The sequence below is a fragment of the Octopus sinensis genome, linkage group LG19 (genome assembly GCF_006345805.1).
Source record: "Octopus sinensis linkage group LG19, ASM634580v1, whole genome shotgun sequence".
In the NCBI taxonomy this organism is placed as follows: Eukaryota; Metazoa; Mollusca; class Cephalopoda; order Octopoda; family Octopodidae; genus Octopus; species Octopus sinensis.
Window position 1 is genome coordinate 28589146 of NC_043015.1, and position 26762 is coordinate 28615907.

Below are 26762 nucleotides of genomic sequence, written 5' to 3' on the forward strand. Positions count from 1 at the left end.
AACACCGACTGCCAACACCACAAAACTAGGGAGTAACCGATTCGCTGGCAGAAAAGTTAGCACGACGGGCGAAATGCTTAGCGGTATTTCGTCAGCGATACGTTCTGGGTTCAAATTCCGCCAAGGTCGACTTTGCCTTTTATCCTTTCGGGGTCGATAAATTAAGTACCAGTTACGCACTGGTGTCGATGTAATGGACTGAATACCTATGTCTGTCCTTGTTTGTCCCCTCTGTGTTTAGCCCCTTGTGGGTAATAAAGAAATAGGTATCCCAGACACTCCTATTAGATTGATACAGAAATTAACCGTTTTCTTATTTTTCAAGGTAGGATATGATTTTAGGAAGATTTGGCTGGTCTATTGACCACGTAGGGGTTTTCTCTTTGACTCATATCTAGATTTTGATGTCAGCCAAGTTTTTTAAAGAATGAAAGTTTTCGAAAATGAACACGCTAATAATAAATAATTTCCATTATTTTATTTCATACAAAAACATTCGGTTAATGTGAATAACTTGTCTTATTTTATCTAAAAAGACGAAGTGAAAAAAAAAAAGAATTTAATCTGCTACATGGTGAAGTTTTGCCGTGATTTGACTTTCAAATAATGCATGACAAAACTATGGAATGTCGTCGATAATGAAGAGACTTTGCGAGGAAAGTTTGAGCGACGTGGCAATGAATGTGAAGTAATTAGTATGTCGAGTTTCGTTCCTTGCTGATAGAGTTAAAATGGGAGAAACATTTTTGTTTTAAAATTTCTATAGCGCAAAATAGAAGTTAACTGCAGCATAAAGTAGAAAAGAAGTTCTGCCGACGACCACGTAGACTGCAGTTGACTCCAGAATGTGTACGGTAGACTAATTAACGATCTCGGCGTATAATGTGTGATGAACCAGAAATAATAATCTCTCTATATGTAAAACTGAGAACGTGTGTCTGTCTGTGTTTCCCTAAAAGTTGAGAACTACATAACCAATTTCATTCAAATTTTACACATGCCTTACTTAGAGTCCATGTTTTTTTAATGGGCAAAAAAAACATTCAACTTCTTGCCTTGGGCGAGCCCATAGCAATATCATATCTTCTCCACTATGATTCGCTAAAACTTGAGAACTACATAACCAATTTCATTCAAATTTTACACATGCCTTACTTAGGGTCCATGTAGTTTCAAGGGGGAAAAAAATGTTCAACTTCTTGCCTAGAGCGAGCCCATAGCAATATCATATCTTCTCCACTATTTCTGTATTACGTGTTAAAAGTGAAACAAAAACATTTCTCTATTTTATGTCAGATACTTTCACATTTTCTTACCTTTTGTAAGATAGAAAATGGAAGAAGAAGAAGAAGAAGAAGAAGAAGAAGAAGAAGAAGAAGAAGAAGAAGAAGAAGAAGAAGAAGAAGAAGAGAAGAAGAAGGAGAAGAAGAAGAAGGAGAAGAAGAAGAAGGAGAAGAAGAAGAAGAAGAAGGGAAGAAGAAGAAGGAGAAGAAGAAGAAGAAGAAGGAGAAGAAGAAGAAGAAGAAGAAGGGGAAGAAGAAGAAGGAGAAGAAGAAGAAGGAGAATAAGAAGAAGAAGAAGAAGGAGAAGAAGAAGAAGGAGAAGAAGAAGAAGAAGGAGAAGAAGAAGGAGAAGAAGATGAAGAAGAAGAAGATGGAGAAGGAGAAAAAGAAGAAGATGGAGAAGAAGAAGAAGAAGGAGAATAAGAAGAAAGAGAAGAAGAAGAAGAAGAAGAAGAAGAAGAAGAAGGAGGAGGAGGCGGCAGAGAAGGAGGAGGGGGAGAAGAAGAAGAAGAAGAAGTTGATGATAATGACGACGACAACAATGATGAAGATGATGATGGGTGTAGTGATGACTAGAACCACATTCATTATCTTTGAATGATGGATCATTAGGGCCATTTGAGCATCAATGTTATTGACTCTAACCAGTTTCTCTGGAAATTGCTGGTATGCCATTATAGAGAATATTATCAGAAGGAGCCTTCACTGTTCCATCACAACTGCTGGAGCTAGAGTAGGTTTTGACTGGTGATGGTAGGTGCCCCAACAGAATACTGTAAATCCTCGAGTATAGTCTGCCCTTGAGTATAATACGCAGGGGATTTTTAGGAGGCTCTACCTCTGAAAAACCTAAACCTTGTGTATAATACGCACTCCTTCTCTAACTTGAGTCGTGCATAATTAAACCAGCAGCACCTAGTCGAACAGACACTTCTGCACATGCGTAATACAATAATGGTGATGTTCTTAACTGTTATATGGGAATGTTAATATGTTTGCAAATTGTTTTTATTACATGTTATTCTGTGTTCTAAATACTTTTATTTCGATAAATGTTGCTTACTGCAAGTTATGGATGATTCTTTTATGACTTCATTGCTTTCAGGCTTAGCTTAAGGTATTTTCGTGCCTGACATCACAAAATGTGTCTGAATAAACATTGCCGGACAGCAAATAGAGACTCGGACATTGCTTAGAAAATATTTTTCATTTTTAATCTCGTATAAAGTATGCACTAGTGATCTTGACCATTAAATTTTTGGGTAAAAAGTGCAGATTATACTTGAGGATTTACGGTATGGTATATTGGTTTCCATAGGGGAAAAGCAAATCCCTAATTTGGGACATGATGTGCTACATTCTCTAGCTGCATCTGGCCCATAACGCAGAAGAGAGGAAGTTTAACAAATGCATGAGCCTGACTGGCTGCTGTCTGTTTGTGCAGATTGCCATCAAGACCTTCGGTGTTCTTGGGCCCCTCACTGCTAATTCCTTCCACTAAATTAGGAAAGCAGTGGCCCGTCTGAAAAATGAACCCAGCAAAGTGGTATGGCTGTTGTAGCGAGCATTGTTGGCCATTCTCTGTGACAATGCTTTTGCAGTTATGTCAGTGGAGTGCAGCTGAACATGCCATTTGGTCTGGGGTGTAAAACCTCTTACTCCTTCTCACCCCATCTTTTGCTGTTTAATTCCCCCTTTTTTCTTTGTTTCCTCAGTGAGGTTACTCTCTCTTTACTCTTTTACTCTTTTACTTGTTTCAGTCATTTGACTGCAGCCATGCTGGAGCACCACCTTTAATCGAGCAACTCGACCCCGGGACTTATTCTTTTTGTAAGCCCAGTACTTATTCTATCGGTCTATTTTGCCGAACCGCTAAGTAACGGGGACCTAAACACACCAGCATCGGTCGTCAAGCAATGCTAGGGGGACAAACACAGACACACAAACACACACATGCATATATATATATATATATATATATATATATATACATATATACGACAGGCTTCTTTCAGTTTCCGTCTACCAACTCCACTCACAAGGCTTAGGTTGGCCCGGGGCTATAGTAGAAGACACTTGTCCAAGGGGCCACGCAGTAGGACTGAGCCCGGAACCATGTGGTTGGTAAGCAAGCTACTTACCACACAGCCACTCCTGCGCCTGTTTTGGTTTTTCTTTTCTTTTGCTAATTTTAATCTTTTATATTGTTAATGTTTTTTTCTCTCTTTTCTTTCAATTCGACTTAAAAAAACAAATTTGAATGAGTTGATGAACAAATATAAGGGAGGCAACTCTTAGCATGCTAATATCCTTTGCGTCAGAAAAAAATTTAGTTGTTATTTTTAAGAGTCAATTTAGCCATGGTCAAGCAGACTTATGATTAAAGAGGTTCCAACAGCAATCAACCTTTCTTTTATTTTTTTTAATGTTGTGTAAAGACCACGAGCAAATTATTGAATGGTTAAAAAGGTACAATCTTCTTTTCCAAAGACATACATCATCTCGAAAGTGTCCAGAAGCTGGCTACCCACATGGTTCTTGGTCTCAAGCATTTGTCTTATGACGAAAGGCTGAAGACGCTCGACCTTTATTCTCTAGAAAAACGCCGCCGCCGTGGTGATCTCATTCTCGCTCACAACATCATAAGCAGAAAGTGTAACCTCTCGAAAGAGCTGTTCTACACTCCTGCACCAGAGTGTCGGCTGCGGGGTCACTCCGAAAAGCTCTATCTGCGACGAATTCATCTCAATCGAAGGAGAGGGGCTTTCTCTGTCCTGGTTGCGGATCCGTGGAATAAGCTGCCGGACGAGATAGTGAAGATTCTGACGACCACATATATACGGCAGGCTCCATTCAGTTTCCGTCTACCAAATCCACTCACAAGGCATTGGTCGGCCCGAGGCTATAGCAGAAGACACTTACCCAAGATGCCACGCCGTGGGACTGAACCTGGAACCATGTGGTTGGTTAGCAAGCTACTTACCATACAGCCACTCCTGCACCTATACAGACACGTGTGTGTGTGTGTGTATATACACACGTGTTACACACATGTATAAGATTGACTGATTACAGTAATTTATGGCTGCTTTATATTGTTTTAACTTACAAGGCATCCATTAACCATTTCTATATTATTTTTTATGTAGAAATAAAAGCCATTCTTCCTTCTCTTCAAAAATATCTATGCCATTTAAACTTTCCTGTCAGCAAAGAGCATTTTGGTGCTAAGTTGAAAATACATTCTCAGACCATGTTTTCTATGAATTTATTTTAGTTGTTAAGATGTATATTATGTCACTTTATCTATGAGGTCTGATCAAAAAATATCAGAACTTGTGCTATAAAAAGAAAACTATAACACAAATCAATTCAGCATTTAATCGCCTTCAAAGTAATCCTGTTCTAAAGACACACACTTTATCCAGTGCCGTTTCCATTAATGGAAGTATTCTTGCAACTTTTTTGGGGGGGGGGGACAGTGAGCAGTTGCCGCATTGCATTCTCTTAGATTTCCATGATGTCTTGAAATCTTGTTCAAGTGGAATTTGATTTTTGACTTGTTTTTGGAGTCACAGCCAAAGACCCATGATTTATCACCTCTTGTAACTGTTTTCAAAAGTTTTCGTCTTCCTCAACACAATCAAGGAGATCCTGCACATTTGAAACTTGACCCTTTTTTTTGAGATGACCACACTCTACACACTTTACTTCCAAGCATTGTTATAAACAACAGAAGTGTGCATGCGGGACAGGGTTCAAGGTGAATTTTCCAAGTGGCTTCATTGTAGATAACTCAGCAACAGCCCAATCCTTTTTAATCAGACCTTGTATTATAATAATTCTATTCACATTCACAATGCATTCATTATAAGAATGAATATCCCTATAATCACACCAGTATTTGACTGCTAATCTATTTCATTGATTTTGTAAAGGTAAAAGATATTATTGAACCAATTGTGTATCATACTTAATGTCTGAGACCCCCTTCAGTCACGACACAGACCATGAGATTGCACCAAGAAAGTTACTCTCCCAGGCACAAGTCCGGGAAAGTTTGCTTATGGAAGACCAGCAGTCACCCATGCATACCAGCCTCCCCTCTCCACACCACTGATGTTATCCAAGGGAAAGGCAAAGGGGCCAATACAGCTTGGCACCTGTGACATCGCAACTCATTTCTCCAGCTGAGTGAACTGGAGCAACATGAAATAAAGTGTCTTGCTCAAGAACACAACACGCAGCCCGGTCCGGGATTTGAGCTCACAACATCACGATCGTAAGCTCTACGCTCTAACCAATGAGCCATGCACCTTCACATACTTAATGTAAATACATCACAAAAGGTTGATTTACTGCTGTGTATATCTCAAATTATTTTATCTCATAAGAACATGCTGCATTAAAAAATACAATATATATATCGAAGGCAGACGAAAATTGTTCTAGTTGCAAAGTGGTAAGTATGCTAGATGCATTTCTGCCTCATTTAAGAAGGTGCATGGCTCAGTGGTTAGGGCGTCGAGCTTTCAATCGTGAGGTTGTGAGTTCGAATCCCGGATCGGGCTGTGTGTTGTGTTCTTGAGCAAGACACTTAATTTCACGTTGCTCCAGTTCACTCAGCTGTAGAAATGAGTTGCGACGTCACAGGTGCCAAGCTGTATCGGCGCCTTTGCCTTTCCCTTGGCTATGAGTATGTGCCATTGACAATGTAGCAGCACAAGCAGTCAGCGCCATATTGGATGAGATCTCACGGCAGCCATTGCCATCTCCGAGACGGGAGCGAGACCTCACCTGCATCCATTTGCCATGCGTAAGATCACAACGAGGCTCGTGATAGAAAACTATATAAAGGGAAAACCCTCTTCAAATCTCTCTTCTTTGGCGCCGCTACACACCAGCGCTTGCTGAACACACCACTGGCTGGAGGCAATTTGCACCCGCATTATCGGAGCTTAAGATGGCAGCTGAGAGCAGCACCCTTCATTACCTTTCCTGTAAATAAACCAGTTGTAAATAGCATTTATAATTGAAGTCTTTTCTCTTCACCTGCTGGAAGCCTGAACTACATAAAGAACAAAAAGATGATGGAAGGAGATGATATTCCTCCAATATCATAAACCTTGCCTTCCATTATTAAAACAATGTCTAACAGGACATGAACACATTTAGCATTCTCACCAACCACTGCTAGGACAATCTTCATGTGCCTGATATAAATTGTGTTTTTAAACAAGCATGTCCATATGAGATATTATTTCTGCATGAATACTACAGAAAGTTTGCCTTTTCTGATGTATTTACTTTACATATAATATCCAGATGGATATGTATATATATTTAAGTATGCTGTGCATGAGAAGACCTGGCAGGACAAGTGGGACCATAAGCTGTGACCTCTACATGGGATGTAGCCAGTCCACTTATGCATATCTTTCCTTCTAGGGACACAAAACTCTGCTTGCGAAGACCTGTTGAGGCAAGTGAAAATCAAAATCGAAATCGATGAACATCAATGGAAATTGCAGCTGTGATACCAGTGCCGGTGGTATGTAAGAGAACCATCTGAACGTGGCCGTTGGCAGCGCCGCCCCGACTGCCCTCGTAAAAAGCACCCACTACACTCACAGAGTGGTTGGCATTAGGAAGGGCTTCTTAACTATACAGCAACACTACTTATAGATAGAACATTCTAGAATAGACAGTATATATTCTCTTTGCTACCTTGAGAATATATATGTATATGGTACATTGGCTGTTAACCTTCCAAAAGTTTTGTAATGCCGCAATTATTGAAACAATGTAATTAGTTTATCAAGATCCAAGACATAATTACAAAGGGTGAACACGGGCGCTCAAAAATTTCAAATGTCTAAATTTAAAACAAAGAATATAAAAGCCAGATGCAATCAACACATACATAATAATGGAATATTTACTGAGATACTTTATTAATATGAAACATACAAATATTGATTTCACTTTATTCAACCAGAAAATAACGTTTACAGGCAACAGTAGATATATTGTTAAAATAGTAAACTTGCTAAGAAAGGATACTTTAAAAAGTGTCAAATTTTTCTGTCAATGTATGGCATATACAAATTCATAATATTGATTTAGATTAATGTGGTATTATAATATATCATTGAATAGATATGACCTTGGTTCTACACGATTACAACTGTAATGACCTCAGTCATTTTACTAAAAACAATTCTAAATAAATTTGCTCAGTTACATTCTCCACATAATACAATGTAGTATTCCATAAGAGGGAAATCTTTGACAGGGCAATATCAGCTTATGTTGAAGGATTTGTTACTTTACCAATGAAATGGATCATTTTAGTTCGGTTGTCAACAATTAAAAATGTGAATGGATGATTGACATCAAAATCTATACGATTTATAAAAATTTGTGCTGACGCGAAGGTCATGACTATTCCAGTTGCAGCTGCAGCTTCCGTTCCTTCTTCATTAACATCAACAAATGCTTTATGAAACATTTCACTGGCATAAATATTCTTCTCAGCACCAGTCATTCCAGATAAATCAGCTTTTAGAGGATCAAAAATATCAGAGAGTCCAAGCTTTTTCAAAACATCACCCAACTGAAAACTACTCTCTAAACAAAATTTTGGCATATGTAATTTTAGACACATCATTTGAAATCCTTTTCTGTCAACAATGTCTTTGAGAAATTGAGCATTAATCTCCTTCTCTAAAGCAGCAAGACCATTGATTTCATTGGGAAGAATTACAAACATACTAAATGCTTTCCCTATATAAGGTAACTCAACCACTTTATAGTTGTCACTTATTTTTGTATTAAAACCTTCAGATAGATACATAAAATCATGAGATACAGTCTTGTCAGAGCTTAAATAAAACTTTCTAGATGATGTTGCTTTTTTTCCGAATGTTTCAGCCCACGTTCCTTTGAAGTATACAGCATTAATAAGAACTAGAACCGATTGAGGTGTCAAACTTCCACTTGGTAACAGATCAGTAATTTTGTTATTTGTGTTATTCTTAACCCAATCATTAATAGTTATTCTTGTCTTCTCAGCATTTGTTATAAAGTCTACATTTTCAATATCTGAAAAGAAATATTTTACCATGTTGTTCTTGTAGTCTTCTGAAATAGGGAATTTTTCATTGGCACACAAACGATTCACTAAATTGGATGTGACGAGTTTATCTGAGTTTTTCAAAAGTGAAAAATATTCTTTAAAAGCTAAAGCTACAGAATCTGGATTTGATGTTATCTTCAAAACATTTTCAAACTGTTTGGAAGAGTTTTGTCTTGCTCCCAAATAAACCATTGATAAAACAGTAGCAACACTGAATGGTGACATGAAGACATTTTCATTGATTCCTGTAGCCACAGCTTGATAAAGACTGTTTGTAAAATAATCAATTGAAGCGGCAAGGTTACTGATGTCTTGTTTCTTTGCTGAGTCCATATTGTATACGATAGTATCTGGAGAATATAGAATATGAAGAGAAAATATACAGAATAAATTCTTGCAAACATTTCAAAATATTTTATTAGACATTACTGTAATTAGAGACATCTATAAAAGCAAAGTCTGAAATCTCTTCTGAACAAACTCTAATTTTAACTTTTACATGAACATATTTCTTAACATAACACAGAGTTAATGTGTTTTAAACAGTTTTTAAAACAATTAAAAATTTATATGATTAATTAATATAACCATTTTTTTCTCCAATATTTATCTGATATTTGGCACATATCTTAAAAGTTTCATTTATAAGATGATGTTGGAACTTAACCATGTTTGCATTTCAGAGACAAATTTGAATGGAGCAGGTTTAGTTTTCATTTTTTGCATATATGGTAAGATAAGGTATCAAGTACAATGATATACTCCACCTGCTGAGAGCCTGGTCAAATACTTGCAACAAAATGACATCCTCAAAAAAGGCCTAAATGTGCCTGGAGGTGATGTTGAACTAATTAGTGTAATACCAAGCTAGACCGGATCCTGTAAACCTAGACTCAATGGTTAATATTTAGTTTGTAGAATGACCTGTGGGATGACGTCAGCAGCTGGGTGCGTTGACCGGAAGCTGGGGCAACCGGAAGGGGCTGCTGTCAGGCGTGCGCAGGCAGCAGTCAATTGGGCCTTTCCAACGTGGGTCGTCCAAATGACAAGACGTGTGAGGATGGTGGCGAAGGGTCTGGGTGAGCAGCTGCTATCTTTAGTGTTCGGGTTGGAGCTGTGTCGAAGGATTAGCTACCACAGAAGGGTCTCCATCACGAGGAAGAGAAGGTAGGTGCCTTTATATTCAAATCGTGCACACACCACATGACCGTGTGAAGGAGAGGTGACGAGAATGTCTCCTTTAGTACGCCGCACGGTCGATTACAATAAATAGGAAAAAGGATGAATGAGTATGAATGCCAGCAGGAAAAGAGAGACACAACCAGTAGAATGTTTAAGAGAAAGATTTTATTGATAGTTAACATGTGTGTCTGTGTGTGTGTCATGTATATATAATAATAGACAGGCCGTCATGTATACATAATGTGTGTGCAGAAACGTGGATGTATGCGTGTGCGATAAGTACAGAGCATTGAAAGAGTCTATAATAGGACGTTAGAAGAATGCAATGCAGAGCCAGTTGAGGCACATGTCATGCGTGAAGCTGTGGCTACTATGCAGAGCCGGTTACTTGGTACAGAAGGTTCTCGCAGGTTGTATCTGCTGTTAACCATGGTGAAATAATTCATGAACAGTGTTGAGTAGAGGCCATTGATTGGTTAAAATCTGAAAAATTAAACTACGTTAAACTTACAAATTACAATTTTCTCAAGAGAGCCAGAAATTGTGTTGAAAACTGCCGTTCAAAAGGAAAAGATCCTCTTTTTCTGCAAGGCCTTCCACATGACCATATCACGCCATCCGACAAATTTTTTTTGGCTACATCCTTCAAGGAACATTTCTAGAGAATAGTAAGTTAAAGTGCGAGCAGATTATTGATATTTTATATTATTGGGCAAAAGAAGATTTAGCAAAGGGAATAGCCCAGGAATGCCGTATAGATTGGAGAAATTTTTGCTGTGATATATGTGCAGAATATTATGTTGCACAAAACATTAAGCTCGGAGGGCCAAACTGAATTGTAGAGATAGATGAAAGAGCGTTTGTTAGAAGAAAATATAATGTTGGCCATCAGGTTAAAACGCAGTGGGTTTTTGGTGCTTTGGAAAGGGATACTAGAAGATGGTATTTGGTGGCAGTGGAAGATCGGACTGCGGACACTCTTTTAGAAATTATACAAGAGCGTATATAGCCTGGTACAACTGTAATTTCTAACCTCTGGCGTTCGTATAATACGCTCAATCAGCTAGGATATAGGCATTTGACTGTGAATCATCATCATCATCATCATCATCGTTTAACGTCCGTTCTCCATGCTAGCATGGGTTGGACGGTTCGACCGGGGTTCTGGGAAGCCAGAAGGCTGCACCAGGCTCCAGTCTAATCTGGCAATGTTTCTACAGCTGGATGCCCTTCCTAACGCCAACCACTCCGTGAGTGTAGTGGGTGCTTTTTACGTGCCACCTGCACAGGTGCCAGGCGAGGCTGGCAACGGCCACGGTCAGATTGGTGTATTTTATGTGCCACCGGCAATAAATTTTGTTGATCCGGTAACATTTGCCACAACCAACCACATAGAATGTTTATGGAAGCATGTAAAGAATCGTAACAAAAGAGAAAATGGAACAGCCCGAAATTTACTTCAATCCCATCTCATTGAATTCATGTGGCATTATGAATTTAAGGACGAAATCTTTGGAAAGTTATTGGAACAAATTCAACATCTATACCCATGCATTTGAAACGTTACAGAATAGAAGTATCTACAAAGCATTTGTTTTATATTTCATTAAATTCTCTCAGTTGAAAATTATATTTTTATCTTCTAAATAATTTGCAATTTCAGAAAATATATTAACTTTGCATTTTTAATTTGATAAGTTCTACGGAAACAAACAAGTGACGTCAGATTGAAGTCACACTTTCTTTTACTTTCCTCCTGACAGCTAATTCCGTAGTGGTGCCTGTAACAGGATGTAGCGCAACTACGTGCTCTTTTGTTTTCTTACACACACGCCGCCGCCTCAATTCAGGTGGGGTAAACATTTAAATTAACATTTTTTTGTTGATGCTCATATCCCACCAATGGAGCACACGTGTGGCCCACTGGTATAATCATTAAAGGGGATGAGGAGTAAAAAAAAAAAAAAATCATAAATTTTCCAAACCATTTTTTCATAACAAGATGTTTCCCATCATTTCGAAGGTTGCGGTGAAAAACAATCGGGAAAACCCAGTCAAAAGGAGAAATTCCAACTTATGTGGTCTTCTTGATCGGAAACTCCTCTCCCTGCTCCCTAAAAAATTTTTCCACCAGAAAGGCAATGTTTCGTTTGTAGTAGCACGCTTGTAGCACGTTTCCGTCGATTTCTGTAAAAAACTTTTATTTTTTTTACATATGGCTTTGCGGGAACATTTGAAGTAATGAGAGCGAAAGAGACTAAGAGGAAGCGATTTTATGACGAGGAAATTTCTTTTGAAGCTATGAAAGCATTGATGTACGTGTGTGTGTGTGTTTGATGGGGTGTGGGAGACAGACAGTATGTTGTGTAAGTGAAGTGCTTCTGTTAGTGTGTGTGAAGAGACAGAGAGAGTAATGTGTGAAGAGAGAGATAACTGAAATTTTTTACTCGATTTATGGCTGCATGTATGTGTGTGTGTGTATGTATCTATGTATGTGTGTGTGTATGTATGTGTGTGTGTATGTATGTGCGCATGTATCTATGTATGTGTGTGTGTATGTATGGCCGATTCAGTAATTTTTTACTCGGTGTATGTGTATATGTATGTCTGAATGTATGTATGTATGTGTGTATGTATCTATGTATCTGTGTATGTGTATGTATGTATGTATTTATGGCCGATTCAGTCTAATTTTTTACTCGGTGTATGTGTATATGTATGTCTGCATGTATGTATGTGTGTGTATGTATCTATGTATGTGTGTGTGTGTGTAAGTATGTGTAAAAAATTACACTGAATCGGCCATACATACATACATACATACTTACACATACATACATAGATACATACACACACACATACATATATACATACATCGAGTAAAAAATTTCAGTTATCTCTCTCTTTCACACATTACTCTCTCTCTGTCTTTCACACACACTAACAGAAGCACTTCACTTACAACAACATACTGTCTGTCTCCCACACCGCATCAAACACACACACACGTGTACATCAATGCTTTCATAGCTTCAAAAGAAATTTCCTCGTCATAAAATCGTTTCATAGCTTCAAAAGAAATTTCCTCGTCATAAAATCGCTTCCTCTTCGTCTCTTTCGTTCTCATTACTTCAAATGTTTTTTTACGGAAATCGACGGAGGAAATCGACAATCGACGGAGGAAATCGACGGAAACGTGCTACAAGCGTGCTACTACAAACGAAACATTGCCGAAATGGCAATGTTTCGTTTGTAGTAGCACGCTTGTAGCACGTTTCCGTCGATTTCCGTAAAAAACTTTTATTTTTTTACATATGGCTTTGCGGGAACATTTGAAGTAATGAGAGCGAAAGAGACTAAGAGGAAGCGATTTTATGACGAGGAAATTTCTTTTGAAGCTATGAAAGCATTGATGTACGTGTGTGTGTGTGTTTGATGGGGTGTGGGAGACAGACAGTATGTTGTGTAAGTGAAGTGCTTCTGTTAGTGTGTGTGAAGAGACAGAGAGAGTAATGTGTGAAAGAGAGACATAATGCTGGTGGCACGTAAAAAAGCACCCACTACACTCACGGAGTGGTTGCGTTAAAAGGCATTCCAGCATAGAAAAAACTGCCAGATCAGACTGGGCCTGATCGCCTCGCGCTTTCCAGACCCCAGTTTGAACCGTCCAACCCATGCTAGCACGAAGCGGACGCATGATGATGATGATGATCATGATGATGATGATTTGTTTGCATCTTGCTTAATATTTTCAAATATTTTTTAAATGGAAATGTTGGGTTTGTAAATATTAAATGAAGCCCCATCACTGGAATTTCAGTAACAGCAAACAAAAATAGAAAAGTAGATGGAATTTCTTCACTGATTCTTGTTCTACTTATAGATAGAACATTCTAGAATAGACGGTATATATTCTCTTTGCTACCTTGAGAATATATATGTATATGGTACATTGGCTGTTAACTTTCCAAAAGTTTTGTAATGCCGCAATTATTGAAACAATGTAATTAGTTTCAAGATCCAAGACATAATTACGAAGGGTGAACACGGGCGCTCAAAAATTTCGAATGTCTAAATTTAAAACAAAGAATATAAAAGCCAGATGCAATCAACACATACATAGTAATGGAATTTTACTGAGATACTTTATTAATATGAAACATACAATATTGATTTCACTTTATTCAACCAGAAAATAACGTTTACAGGCAACAGTAGATATATTGTTAAAATAGTAAACTTGCAAAGAAGGATACTTTAAAAAGTGTCAAATTTTTCTGTCAATGTATGGCATATACAAATTCATAATATTGATTTAGATTAATGTGGTATTATAATATATCATTGAATAGATATGACCTTGGTTCTACACAATTACAATTATAATGTCCTAAGTCATTTTACTAAAAAACGATTCTAAATAAATTTGTTCAGTTACATTCTCCACATAATACAATGTAGTATTCCATAAGAGGGAAATCTTTGACAGGGCAATATCATCTCATGTTGTAGGATTTGTTACTTTACCAATGAAATGGATCATTTTAGTTTGGTTGTCAACAATTAAAAATGTGAATGGGTGATTGACATCAAAATCCATAGGCATACCAAAATAGCCTGACAAATCCATCGCGAACATTCCAGTTGCAGCTGCAGCTTCCGTCCCTTCTTCATTAACTTCAACAAATGCTTATGAAACATTTCACTGGCATAAATATTCTTCTCACCACCAGTCATTCCAGATAAATCAGCTTTTTGAGGATCAAAAATATCAGAGAGTCCAAGCTTTATCAAAACTTCACCTAACTGAAAACTACTCTCTAAACGAAATTTTGGCATACGTAATTCTAGAAACAACCCTTCAAATCCTTTTCTGTCTATAATATCTTTGAGAAATTGAGCATTGATCTCCTTCTCTAAAGCAGCAAGACCATTGATTTCATTGGGAAGAATTACAAACATACTAAATGCTTTCCTATATAACGTAACTCAACCACTTTATAGTTGTCACTTATTTTTGAATTAAAAACCTTCAGATAGATACATAAAATCATGAGATACAGTCTTGTCAGAGCTTAAATAAAACTTTCTAGATGATGTTGCTCTTTCTGAGAATATTTCAGCCCACGTTCCTTTGAAGTATACAGCATTAATAAGAACTAGAACCGATTGAGGTGTCAAACTTCCACTTGGTAACAGATCAGTAATTTTGTTATTTGTGGTATTCTTAACCCAATCATTAATAGTTATTCTTGTCTTCTCAGCATTTGTTATAAAGTCTACATTTTCAATATCTGAAAAGAAATATTTTACCATGTTGTTCTTGTAGTCTTCTGAAATAGGGAATTTTTCATTGGCACACAACGATTCACTAAATTGGATGTGACGCGTTTATCTGAGTTTTTCAAAAGTGAAAAATATTCTTTAAAAGCTAAAGCTACAGAATCTGGATTTGATGTTATCTTCAAAACATTTTCAAACTGTTTGGCAGAGTTTTGTCTTGCTCCCAAATAACCATTGATAAAACAGTAGCAACACTGAATGGTGACATGAAGACATTTTCATTGATTCCTGTAGCCACAGCTTGATAAAGACTGTTTGTAAATAATCAATTGAAGCAGCAAGGTTACTGATGTCTTGTTTCTTTGCTGAGTCCATATTGTATACGATAGTATCTGGAGAATATAGAATATGAAGAGAAAATATACAGAATAAATTCTTGCAAACATTTCAAAATATTTATTAGACATTACTGTAATTAGAGACATCTATAAAAGCAAAGTCTGAAATCTCTTCTGATCAAACTCTAATTTTAACTTTACATGAACATATTTTAACATAACACAGAGTTAATGTGTTTTAAACAGTTTTTAAAATAATTAAAAATTTATATGATTAATTAATATAACCATTTTTTTCTCCAATATTTATCTGATATTTGGCACATATCTTAAAAGTTTCATTTATAAGATGATGTTGGAACTTAACCATGTTTGCATTTCAGAGACAAATTTGAATGGAGCAGGTTTAGTTTTCATTTTTTGCATATATGGTAAGATAAGGTATCAAGTACAATGATATACTCCACCTGCTGAGAGCCTGGTCAAATACTTGCAACAAAATGACATCCTCAAAAAAGGCCTTAATGTGCCTGGAGGTGATGTTGAACTAATTAGTGTAATACCAAGCTAGACCGGATCCTGTAAACCTAGACTCAATGGTTAATATTTAGTTTGTAGAATGACCTGTGGGATGACGTCAGCAGCTGGGTGCGTTGACCGGAAGCTGGGGCAACCGGAAGGGCTGCTGTCAGGCGTGCGCAGGCAGCAGTCAATTGGCCTTTCCATTGGGCCTTTCCAACGTGGGTCGTCCAAATGACAAGACGTGTGAGGATGGTGGCGAAGGTCTGGGTGAGCAGCTGCTATCTTTAGTGTTCGGGTTGGAGCTGTGTCGAAGGATTAGCTACCACAGAAGGGTCTCCATCACGAGGAAGAGAAGGTAGGTGCCTTTATATTCAAATCGTGCACACACACACATGACCGTGTGAAGGAGAGGTGACGAGAATGTCTCCTTTAGTACGCCGCACGGTCGATTACAATAAATAGGAAAAAGGATGAATGAGTATGAATGCCAGCAGGAAAAGAGAGACACAACCAGTAGAATGTTTAAGAGAAAGATTTTATTGATAGGTTAACATGTGTGTCTGTGTGTGTGTGTCATGTATATATAATAATAGACAGGCCGTCATGTATACATAATGTGTGTGCAGAAACGTGATGTATGCGTGTGCGATAAGTACAGATGAAAGAGCATTGAAAGAGTCTAATAGACGTTAGAAGAATGCAATGCAGAGCCAGTTGAGGCACATGTCATGCGTGAAGCTGTGGCTACTATGCAGAGCCGGTTACTTGGTACAGAAGGTTCTCGCAGGTTGTATCTGCTGTTAACCATGGTGAAATAATTCATGAACAGTGTTGAGTAGAGGCCATTGATTGGTTAAAATCTGAAAAATTAAACTACGTTAAACTTACACAATTACAATTTTCTCAAGAGAGCCAGAAATTGTGTTGAAAACTGCCGTTCAAAGAAATAGATCCTCCTTTTCTAATTGAAACCATTTTTCTGCAAGGCCTTCCACATGACCATATCACGCCATCCGACAAATTTTTTTTGGCTACATCCTTCAAGGAACATTTCTAGAGAATAGTAAGTTAAAGTGCGAGCAGATTATTGATATTTTATATTATTGGGCAAAAGAAGATTTAGCAAAGGGAATAGCCCAGGAATGCCGTATAGATTGGAGAAATTTTTGCTGTGATATATGTGCAGAATATTATGTTGCACAAAACATTAAGCTCGGAGGGCCAAACTGAATTGTAGAGATAGATGAAAGAGCGTTTGTTAGAAGAAAATATAATGTTGGCCATCAGGTTAAAACGCAGTGGGTTTTGGTGCTTTGGAAAGGGATACTAGAAGATGGTATTTGGTGGCAGTGGAAGATCGGACTGCGGACACTCTTTTAGAAATTATACAAGAGCGTATATAGCCTGGTACAACTGTAATTTCTAACCTCTGGCGTTCGTATAATACGCTCAATCAGCTAGGATATAGGCATTTGACTGTGAATCATCATCATCATCATCATCATCGTTTAACGTCCGTTCTCCATGCTAGCATGGGTTGGACGGTTCGACCGGGGTTCTGGGAAGCCAGAAGGCTGCACCAGGCTCCAGTCTAATCTGGCAATGTTTCTACAGCTGGATGCCCTTCCTAACGCCAACCACTCCGTGAGTGTAGTGGGTGCTTTTTACGTGCCACCTGCACAGGTGCCAGGCGAGGCTGGCAACGGCCACGGTCAGATTGGTGTTTTTATGTGCCACCGGCAATAAATTTTGTTGATCCGGTAACATTTGCCACAACCAACCACATAGAATGTTTATGGAAGCATGTAAGAATCGTAACAAAAGAGAAAATGGAACAGCCCGAAATTTACTTCAATCCCATCTCATTGAATTCATGTGGCATTATGATTTAAGGACGAAATCTTTGGAAAGTTATTGGAACAAATTCAACATCTATACCCATGCATTTGAAACGTTACAGAATAGAAGTATCTACAAAGCATTTGTTTTATATTTCATTAAATTCTCTCAGTTGAAAATTATATTTTTAATTCTAAATAATTTGCAATTTCAGAAAATATATTAACTTTGCATTTTTAATTTGATAAGTTCTACGGAAACAAACAAGTGACGTCAGATTGAAGTCACACTTTCTTTTACTTTCCTCCTGACAGCTAATTCCGTAGTGGTGCCTGTAACAGGATGTAGCGCAACTACGTGCTCTTTGTTTCTTACACACACACGCCGCCTACACCAAGCATTTGTTTTATATTTCATTAAATTCTCTCAGTTGAAAATTATTTTTATATTCTAAATAATTTGCAATTTCAGAAAATATATTAACTTTGCATTTTTTAATTTGATAAGTTCTACGGAAACAAACAAGTGACGTCAGATTGAAGTCACACTTTCTTTTACTTTCCTCTGACAGCTAATTCCGTAGTGGTGCCTGTAACAGGATGTAGCGCAACTACGTGCTCTTTTGTTTTCTTACACACACGCCGCCTTACACACAAGCATTTGTTTTATATTTCATTAAATTCTCTCAGTTGAAAATTATTTTTTATATTCTAAATAATTTGCAATTTCAGAAAATATATTAACTTTGCATTTTTTAATTTGATAAGTTCTACGGAAACAACAAGTGACGTCAGATTGAAGTCACACTTTCTTTTACTTTCCTCCTGACAGCTAATTCCGTAGTGGTGCCTGTAACAGGATGTAGCGCAACTACGTGCTCTTTTGTTTTCTTACACACACGCCGCCTCAATTCAGGTGGGGTAAACATTTAAATTAACATTTTTTTGTTGATGCTCACATCCCACCAATGGAGCACACGTGTGGCCCACTGGTATAATCATTAAAGGGGATGAGGAGTAAAAAAAAAAAAATCATAAATTTTCCAAACCATTTTTTCATCATAACAATGTTTCCCATCATTTCGAAGGTTGTGGTGAAAAACAATCGGGAAAACCCAGTCAAAAGGGAGAAATTCAAACTTATGTGGTCTTCTTGATCGGAAACTCCTCTCCCTGCTCCTTAAAAAATTTTTCCACGAGAAATTTCTTTATAATCTTAATCTATGCTGTTTGAAAGGTATTTATATAAAATTGATTAAAATATCCCTTTTCGGCAATGTGTCGTTTGTAGTAGCACGCTTGTAGCACGTTTCCGTCGATTTCTGTAAAAAACTTTTATTTTTTTTACATATGGCTTTGCGGGAACATTTGAAGTAATGAGAGCGAAAGAGACTAAGAGGAAGCGATTTTATGACGAGGAAATTTCTTTTGAAGCTATGAAAGCATTGATGTACGTGTGTGTGTGTGTTTGATGGGGTGTGGGAGACAGACAGTATGTTGTGTAAGTGAAGTGCTTCTGTTAGTGTGTGTGAAGAGACAGAGAGAGTAATGTGTGAAAGAGAGAGATAACTGAAATTTTTTACTCGATTTATGGCTGCATGTATGTGTGTGTGTGTATGTATCTATGTATGTGTGTGTGTATGTATTGTGTGTGTATGTATGGCCGATTCAGTAATTTTTTACTCGGTGTATGTGTATATGTATGTCTGCATGTATGTATGTGTGTGTATGTATCTATGTATGTGTGTGTGTGTGTAAGTATGTGTAAAAAATTACACTGAATCGGCCATACATACATACATACATACATATATACATACATCGAGTAAAAAATTTCAGTTATCTCTCTCTTTCACACATTACTCTCTCTCTGTCTCTTCACACACACTAACAGAAGCACTTCACTTACACAACATACTGTCTGTCTCCCACACCGCATCAAACACACACACACGTGTACATCAATGCTTTCATAGCTTCAAAAGAAATTTCCTCGTCATAAAATCGCTTCCTCTTCGTCTCTTTCGTTCTCATTACTTCAAATGTTTTTTTACGGAAATCGACGGAGGAAATCGACGGAAACGTGCTACAAGCGTGCTACTACAAATGAAACATTGCCCCATGGCAATGTTTCGTTTGTAGTACACGCTTGTAGCACGTTTCCGTCGATTTCTGTAAAAAACTTTTATTTTTTTACAATATGGCTTTGCGGGAACATTTGAAGTAATGAGAGCGAAAGAGACAAGATGAAGCGATTTTATGACGAGGAATTTCTTTTGACTATGAAAGCATTGATTACGTGTGTGTGTGTGTTTGATGGGGTGTGGGAGACAGACAGTATGTTGTGTAAGTGAAGTGCTTCTGTTAGTGTGTTGAAGAGACAGAGAGAGTAAGTGTGAAAGAGAGAGTAACTGAAATTTTTGCTACTACAACGAAACATTGCCCCATTGGCTCCTGAAAGTTATGAGGGAAAAAATAGGATTGTGTGAATTTTCCGAAAGTCCTCTCCTCCTCTCCGTTTCGTTTACGCAAATTTTGTTTTCCAGATTCGTTAACTTTTTTCTTCTTGTTCTGGTGGCCGGGTATTAAACTTGTAGTGTGATGGATGAAGAAGACAACAGAAAAAGAAGCAACGGGAGAAAGAAATACAAAAGGCCTTACCTCTTCGAAATCAGCGGTCTCTTTCACGAATTCTACACGTCTTATCGCTTTCCCGTCTATGTTGGAACTGTCCTGCTTGACAAACTCCTGCTGCGCATGCATTCTGCAGTCTTCCGCCCACTTCATCTATCACCAGTGCACCACTTAGCTCATCACATCCTATAACACCGACTGCCAACACCACAAAACTAGGGAGTAACCGATTCGCTGGCAGAAAAGTTAGCACGACGGGCGAAATGCTTAGCGGTATTTCGTCAGCGATACGTTCTGGGTTCAAATTCCGCCAAGGTCGACTTTGCCTTTTATCCTTTCGGGGTCGATAAATTAAGTACCAGTTACGCACTGGTGTCGATGTAATGGACTGAATACCTATGTCTGTCCTTGTTTGTCCCCTCTGTGTTTAGCCCCTTGTGGGTAATAAAGAAATAGCTATCCCAGACACTCCTATTAGATTGATACAGAAATTAACCGTTTTCTTATTTTTCAAGGTAGGATATGATTTTAGGAAGATTTGGCTGGTCTATTGACCACGTAGGGGTTTTCTCTTTGACTCATATCTAGATTTTGATGTCAGCCAAGTTTTTTAAAGAATGAAAGTTTTCGAAAATGAACACGCTAATAATAAATAATTTCCATTATTTTATTTCATACACAAAACATTCGGTTAATGTGAATAACTTGTCTTATTTTATCTAAAAAGACGAAGTGAAAAAAAAAAAAGAATTTAATCTGCTACATGGTGAAGTTTTGCCGTGATTTGACTTTCAAATAATGCATGACAAAACTATGGAATGTCGTCGATAATGAAGACTTTGCGAGGAAAGTTCGAGCGACGTGGCAATGAATGTGAAGTAATTAGTATGTCGAGTTTCGTTCCTTGCTGATAGAGTTAAAATGGGAGAAACATTTTTGTTTTAAAATTTCTATAGCGCAAAATAGAAGTTAACTGCAGCATAAAGTAGAAAAGAAGTTCTGCCGACGACCACGTAGACTGCAGTTGACTCCAGAATGTGTACGGTAGACTAATTAACGATCTCGGCGTATAATGTGTGATGAACCAGAAATAATAATCTCTCTCTATATAAAACTGAGAACGTGTGTCTGTCTGTGTTTCCCTAAAAGTTGAGAACTACATAACCAATTTCATTCAAATTTTACACATGCCTTACTTAGGGTCCATGTTTTTTTAATGGGCAAAAAAAATGTTCAACTTCTTGCCTTGGGCGAGCCCATAGCAATATCATATGTTCTCCACTATGATTCCCTAAAACTTGAGAACTACATAACCAATTTCATTCAAATTTTACACATGCCTTAATCAGGGTCCATGTTTTTTTAATGGGCAAAAAAATGTTCAACTTCTTGCCTCGGGCGAGCCCATAGCAATATCATATCTTCTCCACTATGATTCCCTAAACTTGAAAAGTACATAACCAATTTCATTCAAATTATACACATGCCTTACTTAGGGTCCATGTAGTTTCATGGGCAAAAAAATGTTCAACTTCTTGCCTAGAGCGAGCCCATAGCAATATCATATCTTCTCCACTATTTCAGTGTTACGTGTTAAAAGTGAAACAAAAACATTTCTCTATTTTATGTCAGATACTTTCACTTTAACAATAAAAGTTAGAGATAATAATAACAATTGAATTATATGCAGTAAGTAATAATTACAATCAAACTAAAGTATAATATAATCGTAACATAACAAAAGTAAAAATAGCAGTTGGTATAAAACTGCATCAATGACTTGAACTTGAATAAGTGATTTCACATGAATGGGAATAACTCAAAAATAAAATTAGTGTGCAGTATTGGAATAGCCCAGATGGAGCTGTGCACATACCATTTACCACGGCTTTTACATTAGATTATTTGCTAATTAGCTAGCATTAAGTTTGGCTGCATGTAATGTCTGTTTTCTCGAACAGCCACTACTACTGAGTACTGCTGTTGGTTTATTTTTTTATATATAAAAGACCATAGCTTCAACTGCGTACTGCTTTTTGATTCACCGTAAGGATTGTTGTTATTATTATTATTATTGTTTATTGTTATCACGTTTGTTGGTTCCTAGTAAGGGAAACGTTGTTGTGTTACATTTGTTAAATAATTGTAAACTGTAACCCTCCTTCTTTGGGAAAAGGGGCTTTGGTTATTGTTTAAAATTGAATTGTGTCCCTGTTTGGGGAAATTGACAATATTTTCACTGTTTATACGGAAGCATTTTTGTTAGAATGCCTTCGATAGAAGAAAGTCCAAAAATGAATTTCGCTGCAGCCGTCGGCGGGCGCGACCTCATTAAATTAAAATGGAAGAAATACAAACCTATTTCGGATTGATCACAGACAAAGATGGTGAATCTAGGATAACACCACCAAACGAAATAAAAAATTAAATTAAAGAAAAGACTATTGTCTATAAAGTATACAATGTAGAGAAAAAAAAGATTTGAACACCTGGAGGAAAGCACCATCGTAAAGTGTCTTGGTGCGACTATGAAAGATATCTAACCAGAGGCAGTAAATTCACAACAATAGAAGCAAGGTTCGAGTCAACGGAGCATGCAAGGGAGTACTTGACTCGAACCTTGCAAAGTGGAAATATTTTATTTTTACCTTTATATCTGGGACGTAGGACGTCCCAGATGAAAATTAAAAATGTCCCCCCAGAAGTAGAGGTAGGCTGGATTGTAGCCACACTGCTATACAAGAGGGAGGACAAGATACAATTGATCGAAATTGCAAGAGACAAGCCTACAATTCCAGTCTGTTATATATTTTGAATGTGTTGTTATGTTTAAAATTGAATTTTGTCCCTGTTTGGAAATTGACAATATTTTCACTGTTTATACGGGGAACTTTTGTTAGAATGCCTCGATAGAAGAAGTCCAAAAATGAATTTCGCTGCAGCCGTCGGCGGGCCGACCTCATTAAAAAAAATGGAAAATACAACCTATTTCGGATTGATCACAGACAAAGATGGTGAATCTAGGATAACACCACCAACGAAATAAAATTAAATTAAAGAAAAGACTATTGTCTATAAAGTATACAATGTAGAGAAAAAAAAGATTTGAACACCTGAGAAAGCACCATCGTAAGTGTCTTGGTGCGACTATGAAAGATATCTAACCAGAGGCAGTAAATCACACAATAGAAGCAGGTTCGAGTCAACGGAGCATGCAAGGGAGTACTTGACTCGAACCTTGCAAAGTGGAAATATTTTATTTTTACCTTTATATCTGGGACGTAGGACGTCCCAGATGAAAATTAAAAATGTCTCCCCCCAGAAGTAGAGGTAGGCTGGATTGTAGCCACACTGCTATACAAGAGGGAGGACAAGATACAATTGATCGAAATTGCAAGAGACAAGCCTACAATTCCAGTCTGTTATATATTTTGAATGTTGTTATCACTAGCGATATCAAGATATAACTTTGTATTTTGTATTTTATGTGTAGATGTATATATAGATGTACATGTAATATGTACACATATATACACATATATACATGCACTAGCACTATGACCCGGCAATAATGGGTCATAATGCTAGTAATAAATAGATATTTTTTCAACTAGCAAGGAAAATCATTAACTAATACTCGCCCGAACTTCTTTTATAATATGGAGCAATATATGCATGAAATAAGTAAATATAATGAACACATGTAAATAATAATTAAGAAAATAATTAAGTAAATAATTAATGAACACAAGTGTGATCGTTGCCAGAGCAGCAAACTGCCTTCCGTTCCGGCGGCACGTAAAAAGCACCCTTTGAGTGTGATTGTTGCCAGCGTTGCCCTACTGGCACATGAAAAAACATTCAAGCAAGGTCGTTACCAGTGCTGCTGGACTGGCACCTGTGTAGGTGGCACGTAAAAACACTATTTGAGCATGGCCGTTGCCAGTACCACTTGACTGGCCCTTGTGCCAGTGGCATGTAAAGTACCCACTACACTCTCGGAGTGGTTGGCATTAGGAAGGGCATCCAGCTGTAGAAACTTTGGCAGATCAGATTGGAGCCTCGTGCAGCCATCTGGTTCACCAGACCTCAGTCAAATTGTCCAATCCATGCTAGCATGGAAAGTGGACGTTAAACGATGATGATGATGATTCTTGTTCCACTTATAGACAGAACACTCCCAGAATATATATTAATCATTCTCTCTGTTATTTTGAGAATGCCAACTTTGCTACATTACTAATTCGGCAATTAAGGCAGTGAGCTAGCAGAATCATTAACGTGCCAGGGGAATGTTTGGTATTTCGCCTGTCACTACATTCTGAGTTCTAATTCCACCGAGGTCGACTTTGCATTTCATTCTGTTGGGGGTCAATAAAAATAACCCGGTGGTACACTGGGGTCAGTGTAATCGACTTGATACCGACTCCTCAAGCTGCACTTGTGGCAAAAATTGTGAAATAATTATTAATTAGACAGTGCATTAATTAGACATATGCATGGTATTTATATGTATATAGTGTGTTGGCTGTTAACTTTTCAAAAGTTTTGTAACATCAAAATTACAGAATCAATGGAATTCTTCAATCAAGATCCAAGACTAAAATCCCTGAGGTAATATGAGGGCTCAAGAATTTCAAATGTCTATATTTAAAAGAAAATAAAGCCAGATGCAATTAACACATACATAGGCGCAGGAGTGGCTGTGTGGTAAGTAGCTTGCTAACCAGCCACATGGTTCCGGGTTCAGTCCCACTGCTGGCATCTTGGGCAAGTGTCTTCTGCTATAGCCCCCGGCCTCTGAAAGAAGCCTGTCGTATATATGTATATATATGTATATGTATGTATGTGTGTGTGTGGTGTGTTTGTGTGTCTGTGTGTTTGTCCCCCTAGCATGGTGTGTTACGTCCCCGTCACTTAGCGGTTCGGTAAAAGAGACCGATAGAATAAGTACTGGGCTTACAAAGAATAAGTGCCGGGGTTCGATTTGCTCGACTAAAGGCGGTGCTCCAGCATGGCCGCAGTCAAATGACTGAAACAAGTAAAAGAGTAAAAGAGAGAAAAAAAGAGAATAATGATTAAATATTTACTGAGATGCTTTATTAATATAAACAGAAATAAAACTTACAAGCATTGATTTCACTTTATTCAATAAGTAAATAACGTTTACAGGCAACAATAAGTTTATTGTTAAAATAATAAAAGATACGTTCAAGAGTGTAATATTTTCCGTAAATGTACAACACATACAAATTGATAATGTTGATTAAAATTAAAACTTATTTACGTTATTTACAATTGACAAGAATTTGTCCTCATCTTGTTGTTGTTAACACATTTCAGCTGATATTCTATCTAGCATTCATCAGGTGTCTTGGGAAATTTCGAACCTGGGTTCTCATTCCTAAGGTATTTTTCGATGTTGCTGTTGTTGTTATCATCATCATCATCATCATCATCATTATTCAGGCCACTGCCTGGAATTGAACGTGGGCATATGGCGTAGTCGTTAAGAGCACAGGCTACTAATCCCAAGATTCCAAGTTCGATTCCAGGCAGTGACCTAAATAATGATAATAATAATAGTAATAATAATAATAATAATCATATAATAATAATAATAATAATAATAATAATAATAATAATTGCAGTACCAGGCAGTGGCTCTCATGGCTTCTCATCTTAACTGATTGGAAGTGTTATCATGTACATTGTTTTGTCTTGGTATGAAAGATTGGCTTACAAAAATATTCTGCTCAATACCACAGATTTGCTTGTCAGTTGTTTGACCTCAACCAGTTGATCATGTCCCTTAGTGGCTGATGATATGTGCATCTCTGATTACGAGCAGAAGTAGTGGGGGAGCATCATAGCCATGTGTTGAGAGGGACTCTTCAGGGTTTGAATAATTCACCTCTGGAAACTTGGGTGTTTCGTTCAACATCCTTAAACAACCCTTATTCAGGGACCTTTTGAGCTGGATGGGCTACTCGACCAGAAGAAAATTCTAAGTGGGCCCCACCTGCAAGGTCATGTGCTGTTTATCTTGATATGAGATCACCATGTCGCACACATATGGTTGTGATGCATGTGCTTAGTGTACCCTTATCAGACAGGTAGTCATGATGGGTATATTGGGCTTCGTATATTTTACCCCAGTATCACTATGATGGCATGCACTGCTCTCTCACTCAATAATAATAATAATAATAATAACGACAATATCGCAAAATACCTTAGGTATGAGAGCCCAGGTTCAAAATTTCCCCAAGACACCTGATGAAGGTTGGACGGTATATCAGCTGAAACATTGTGTTAATAACAAACAAGATGAGGACAAATATCCATCAATTGTAAATAATGTATTTAATTCCTCATCTCTTAAATATAGAACTAAATTAAAACTATTCTTATAATCTTTCATTGCATAGATATGTCCATGGTCTTGCACAATTACAACTATAATGCTTTAAGTCATTCTACTCAAAAATATTGTAAATAGATTTGCTCAGTTACGTTGTCTACATAATACAATCTAGTATCC

The 26762-nt window shown here is 37.5% G+C and overlaps 1 protein-coding gene and 1 pseudogene across 1 annotated transcript; both read right to left on the reverse strand.

Moving 5' to 3' along the window:
* Positions 1-7209: 7209 nt before the first annotated feature.
* On the reverse strand, positions 7210-8769 carry LOC115222027 (leukocyte elastase inhibitor-like). Its single transcript, XM_029792138.2, has one exon. The coding sequence runs from the start codon at positions 8752-8754 to the stop codon at positions 7591-7593; it is 1164 nt and encodes a 387-aa protein (XP_029647998.2). The 5' UTR covers positions 8755-8769; the 3' UTR covers positions 7210-7590.
* Positions 8770-13858: 5089 nt separating this feature from the next.
* LOC118767122 lies at positions 13859-20920 on the reverse strand (annotated as a pseudogene).
* Positions 20921-26762: the final 5842 nt, after the last annotated feature.

Coding starts and splice junctions, on each gene's coding strand:
- LOC115222027 (XM_029792138.2), bottom strand. CDS start 8,754: ATGGACTCAGCAAAGAAACAAGACATCAGTAACCTTGCCGCTTCAATT.